The 6,053-nt window shown below is 37.3% G+C and overlaps 1 protein-coding gene across 1 annotated transcript in view; it reads left to right on the top strand.

Moving 5' to 3' along the window:
- NSMCE2 (NSE2 (MMS21) homolog, SMC5-SMC6 complex SUMO ligase) overlaps window positions 1-6,053 on the top strand; it is a 124,577-nt gene that overhangs the window by 549 nt on the left and 117,975 nt on the right. Inside the window, exon 2 of the mRNA XM_063413202.1 lies at window positions 3,083-3,230. Within this exon, the coding sequence (XP_063269272.1) occupies window positions 3,083-3,230 (148 nt within the window). The remainder of the gene's footprint in view (window positions 1-3,082; window positions 3,231-6,053) is intronic.

The following is a 6,053-nucleotide window of genomic DNA, read 5'->3' as shown; positions in this document are numbered from 1 at the left end:
GATAATACCTTTTTCTTACCTCTGCTTCACAGTTTGAGATATTGAAGCATTGAAAGTTTAGATCATTTCCTCAAGTAGTAAAAGTAGGGAACAGAATAGAAACTGTTGCCCTCGATAGTCTCCCATTCCGCACGGAGTTTGCTGGTTGTGCTTTTCAGAAGTGAGGGGGCTGGGGGTTGCAAATGATAAGTGCTTTGATGCATCCATTGAAGACCTTCCTGGCAGAAAAGAGTGTGTTGGAAACACTGCAGTGAAACCAATTCCAGCGAGGAATGTGCCCCTCCCTTGGAAGGTAGAATGGACAGCTCCAAGCTGAAGAATTTACTTAGAAAGTTCAAGAGTGAAATCCCTTCCTTGGGACCTAGAGGAGACCTGAGGAACAGCTGACTGGCTCCAAACAGCCAGCTGGGAAGTGGTGGGGGAACAGGGCCTGTACGCCCTGAAGTGGCAGAGCATAGGAGATACAAGGAAAGCAACTTGTGTGCCAAACACACTCCACTGCCACGGCTTTAGCAGCTGCTGAGACACTGCTCGATCCTGGGGTGCAGACCATCTACCTTTCTCTCTCCATTGTCTTTTTCTTTCTCTCTCTGGTGTTCTTACACGTTCTTCTTAAAATATGTTGTAAGCTGGACCAAAAAATTCCAGTGTCTTCTTTGTGTCTGTAGTTGAAGTTTGCTGAGCTGAAGTTTGGGAAGTGCCTTATTTTGTCTGGATGTTTTAAAATTTGCCAAGTACCTTATTCTACTTTAATGTTCTAAATTTTGCAAGTAAAAGTTGTTATTGAGTCTCTTGGTAATTTGGTTGTTTTCCCCGTGCACTAGGGTATATCCCACTGCCTTCCCCTGAACCCTTCAAGTAGGCTAGGGTATTACAGGATTGTAACCAGTTTCTAAGAAAAACTATCTTTTATTCAAAAACAAAAATGAAAACTCATCCAAAAGAAATTACTTTCCAAAAGGCAGAATGAGATGAATCTACCACTGCAGTGATATGATTTAATGTCATAACCAGTAATCTCTGCTCCTGTGTAGTTTGCTCGTGAGAATGAAGGAGCCTTTTTAACTTTTCACTGTTGTTTTTTTTTTCAGATTCCTGCTTTCACAGTGTGTATCTGTGAAATTTCCAAAAGAACAACAGGCTTTCTCAGTGAGATTTACCAAGTTCAAGAGGGGAATTTGGCTCTCTTTGTTAGCTTTGATACACAAAATGGGCTCAGAAAGATAAAGTTGCTAACATGATTTTATGTGACCATTCAATAGTGTACGTTTGGATCACAGAGGTCCTATACAGTCTTCCTAAGATGGCAAACAAGTACTTTAAAAAAAAGTTAAATAATATTATATCGGAAGGAATTTGGTATTAAATCTTCAACAGCATCCTTTTTCTTTTCTTTACTTTCCGGGCATTCTGTAAGGAACTTTTTTCCTTGTCTTCTGTTGTCAGTTTGACAGCCTCTAAAGTTCTCTAATGATAGCAGTCACAGTCTTCTGCTGGGAGAGCATGAGCTGATGTAACAAGAGCTGTAGTTGAAGCCTGCTGCATCTGTGGAAAGATGCACCTTTAGAAGGGGATAGAGAGGAAGACAGATTTGCATGTAATTAAGAGGTCAATTTGTGGTGAAGTTGAACTGTTGTTAAAGTGTTGCTGGAAGCACATGACCTGAAGGTGGTGTACTAAAAGATAGTATTGACTGGCCAGGCACATTTTATAAAATAGGAAAATTATAGGAAATAAACATTAGGAGATAGCAGGTTTGCACCCAGGTTTTATAGTCTGCATGGTACTTGTGAGGAATGTGGCAATTTTGTTCAGGTTAGGGGGAGCACAAGTTGTAGTTCTGGGGTCTCAGGGAAAGCAGTAGAGAGCGGTACAGCCTTAGGTATACAAAGCTTGGGAAAAGCATTGTACTTTCTATGTAGATGTTTTCCAGATTACTGTTGTATTATAGCCTGTTAAAGGTTGTTATTGATAGAACAACTCTTCCCCTTCTGGTATACCCCAAATTTGTGGATTCTGCTCTCTATCTCCCCCAATGGCATCTTGATATAGTCCTTGAACATACTAGTTATTCTTTATGTGTACTAATGCAGTATTCCTCTCTATCTAAGAGTTGTGCTTTGCTCTATTTTTCCTTTTTTTTTGTGTATCTAAAACTGAAGCAGAATTTTTCTAATCTGCATCTTGAAGTATAAAATCCTGCACAGCAGGTTTGTGTTTCTCACAGTAGCTACATGTTGTCTGAGTGGGTTGTGGCAAAGCATGAAGAAGGAAGAGCAGAAATTGGGGATTTGTGAGAAGAAACCGATGGATGTGAGCAGTGTGGATATGTACAGCATAAACAAAAAACTTGAAGGTTCTACTAATAACAGAGCAGCTAATACCCACGAGGGTGTAGGCTGTGGGTGTGTATTACAGAGCCAGAGGGTGGAAAGGAAGATAAACAACGGTACTTGTGTAACTTTATTTTGTGCTAATGGAACGTGGGTACCAAAAGTTTGTAGCATCTTTGGCAGAAGTAGGCAGCATTTTTAAGGTGGGCTTTTATTTAATAATGATGCTAGATGTTTTAAGTACATTCTTAGTAGAATGGCCCTTTTGTTAGATTATTTTTTCCAAGGGCCAGCTGCTGATGAAACTAAATTGAATGTGAGAAATTCTATTTCTTCCTAGCCTAATTGATTATATGCCTGAATAACCCAGCCAAGTTTTTGGGCATGTGGGCTTTTTTGGATCTTCTTTTGGATCTGAAATAGAGCTGTAGTTTTCAAGCAGACATAATTATGGAGTTTGAACTTCACTGTGGTTTAGCAGTAGAAATAAGCAGAGGAAAACTGCCAGTTGCTTTTAGTGTTGTAGTTTTGCTTAATACTGAATAGGAGGTGAATTGCAAACCTGTGCTGAATTGCACTTTCACTGAAATTATTGATATCTTGGGAGCTAAGTTTTCATCTCTGCTCCCTAATGCTTCAGTGATTCTGCTGATGCTGCTTTATGTTCACTATCTATTAGAACTTACATTTTCTCTCCCAAATTTTTTGTGTTCAAACTGCTTTTAATATGTTCTCCCTGTTATTTCTAGAGTACCAATTTCAAGATGTCAGGTGTTCCAAGAATCTCATTCAATGCAATTGATTCTGCTCTTTCTTCTTTGAAAAACTGCCAGTCCTACATCAACTCTGGAATGGATGTGGCTACTCAGGTTGCCCTTGACCTTGTGCAAAGTTCTAGTAAGTATATTCTCTCTTCTGCTGTGTCCTGAATCTGACAGATGAGTCCCAGACCTATGTATTTTGACTTAGTTACTGTTAATATCAATCTTTATTATAACTCTTCTGGCTTTGCCAGGGTGTTTTCATTACAATAATTTCACTTTAACGAAAGATTTCATTAAAATGATAAATTCAGTGAAAATGTAAATACCTGGCAACCATTGTCCCTGCTTTTGTGACACCCAGGACTAAGTGTGTTCCAGTGATTGTTACCCTACAGCTTTGTAGAAAATTTAACATTGTTGAATGAGCTGGAGAAGGCCCCTTAAGTCGGTGAATAAAATGAGTTTTAATTCTCATACTGCTTCTTTGTGTGTGTTTTATTTGACATTCAAGGCAACATATATTAAAATAATGTTAAAGATTTTGAATACAAAGCTTGTTAGGGGATACAGTTTTTTTAAATGCTATCTCTCCTGAAAATCAGGCCTTTTTTAGTGTGCTTCAATTTGGACATTTGCAAAGTGGGGTACATTAAGTTTCTAATTACTGCTGACAGTCTTGTAATTGCTATTTCACAATAAAATGAGCACTACAAAGTTACTTTTTAAACACAAACATTAGTTGCCCAATTTCCCTATCTTAGATCTGTGTTAATGTTTTCACTAGGGAAAAATGAAAACTTTAAAGCTCCAAATGCCTGATAGTTTTAATAAAGAGCAGAGAGTGGAGAATAAGAATCTTCTGAAAGAAAAGCTCTGCTGTTCGTATAAATCTTGCACTCAACTAAGTCAAGGATTACATACAATCAAGAGTAATATTTTTCTCATTGTCTAGTGTGATACTTCTCTCTCCTTCCACCTTTTTATCCATACTGCTGTCAGACAATTGAGATGTAATTTTTACCAGGAAGAGGAAATGGCAAGCTTGTCTGAACAGTCACCTGAGGATTCCCTTTTTTGTAAAATGTGTAACCAGTTCCCTTTCCCCTCTGCTTTAGCAGTCACCATCTCTCCTACTTTGTCATAAGCAGTGCATGGAAATACATGGAATATATTGAATTCTTTCATCCCCAAGATCGCAGAAATTAACTATACAAATTTTTAAAGTTTTCATTAATTTTATTAACAATAAAAAAATTATTTATTTTATTAATTATTAAAATTAATATTTCATCAATCACTTTTCAGTAGAACCCCTGTTTGCATTCCTATTGGGAAGGCTATAAGGCAACTTAAGCTCAACTGTGCAGGTCTGCAGGTGCAAGTCTGTGCCTTGTACTCCTAGGAAATGTCTCTTCCTCATTTAACTGCTTCTGACACATTAATCTTTAACTAAAAGCATGAAATTATTTTGTTCATTTAGCTCAGTAACCAAAAGGAGCATTTTTAGCATTCCAGCCTGAGAGGAGGAGATTACTCCTGATGAAATACCTGGTTGCAGTTAAGTTACATGATTTGACTGGAAAACAGCTCCTATCTAGACCATAACATATTTTATTCTAGCAGAGGCAACTTTTCTGTTGAATCATGGTTATAGAATTATCAAGCATGGTCTATTATCTTAGTCCCTCCCACTGCACTACAGAGAAGGTGTTCCAGATCTGTAGGATTTGTAGGTCATACTTCTTTGGTCTAGTGCTCCCAAATTACGTTTTTACCCACAGCAGTTGTCTTCTTCACTCTTACACCTTTCCTTGCAGATGTACTTACATGGAATGAACAAATAGGGAATGTCATCACTTTTGTAAGGTTTGGTTTTCATTCCCCTGACTACTGTGCTCGAATTTCAAGTTCTTTTGCTTCTTACAGAGTGCCATCAGGAAGGATACTGTGTTTCTGTGGCATGACTTGCTTTGCTAAACTCTCAGTGTTTTAGAATTAGCATCATCTGATCTGCAGGACTTGACTGTTCAGCTCTTACCTCCAGGTCACATGTGGCAATTTCTGTTTCTAGGGCTGTTGCTCACCTATACTACTTAGCCTTCATTTCTGAGGCAAAGTACTAATTTAGTTTCGGGACAGAGTTAGATAATATATTTCTGTGTTCTTCCTGTCTCATTTGCAATTTGCTTTAATTTCCTTTGCAAATTTGACTGTCCACTTCTGACAGGTTTCATAGCCAGGCTTTGTGGAAGTAAGGAATTCTGTTTATTTAGTTTACAAGCACTTTTTCTGTGTGTGTGTTTTGTTCCTTTAGTCTTTCATAATGGACAATGCTGTTTTTTGTGAATGGTAACAAAATTTTTCATGGCAAGTACATGAGAAAAATTACATTTGCTTCTTAACTGAAAAGACGGCAAAGTTAGTTCAGTGAGTGATTTTTCCTCCAACAAAATCCTGAAAACATATGCTATTAAATGTATTTATTAAATGTTTATTTTGTTCTACTCCAGTATAGTTTTATGAAAAGAAATTACTTGTGTTCAGTATTTGGGTCAGGCATTGTTCCTTTGTACAATCTCTCGAAAAATAAGGCTATTATTAATAAGGCTATTATTAATAATAGCTAACTGTGTGCAGAATAATTTTAATGTATCCGATCATGAAAACTTATTTTTAAAGAGTTTTGTTGATGTCCATGAAGTTAAATTGTTGATTAAGATCTCCCTGTCAATTAAGAACCTGCTGACTTTTGGCATTGATCATTGGTGTTAGGAACATGTGCTGGCAAAGAGATAGAATTTTAAAAGATCCTGGAAGGAGTTAAAGATCTATATTCTAGAGGTGCAAATTAATTTCAGCAAACTGAATATGAAAGGGAAACATTCAATTTAAAAGTTCATTTTATTTAATGACTGAAAAAGAAATCTTTTGTCCTTCTCAGTCTTTCTGCTGATTA

The sequence above is a fragment of the Prinia subflava genome, chromosome 1 (assembly GCF_021018805.1).
Source record: "Prinia subflava isolate CZ2003 ecotype Zambia chromosome 1, Cam_Psub_1.2, whole genome shotgun sequence".
NCBI classification, from domain to species: domain Eukaryota; kingdom Metazoa; phylum Chordata; class Aves; order Passeriformes; family Cisticolidae; genus Prinia; species Prinia subflava.
This window is presented reverse-complemented; position numbering and strand designations above follow the sequence as displayed.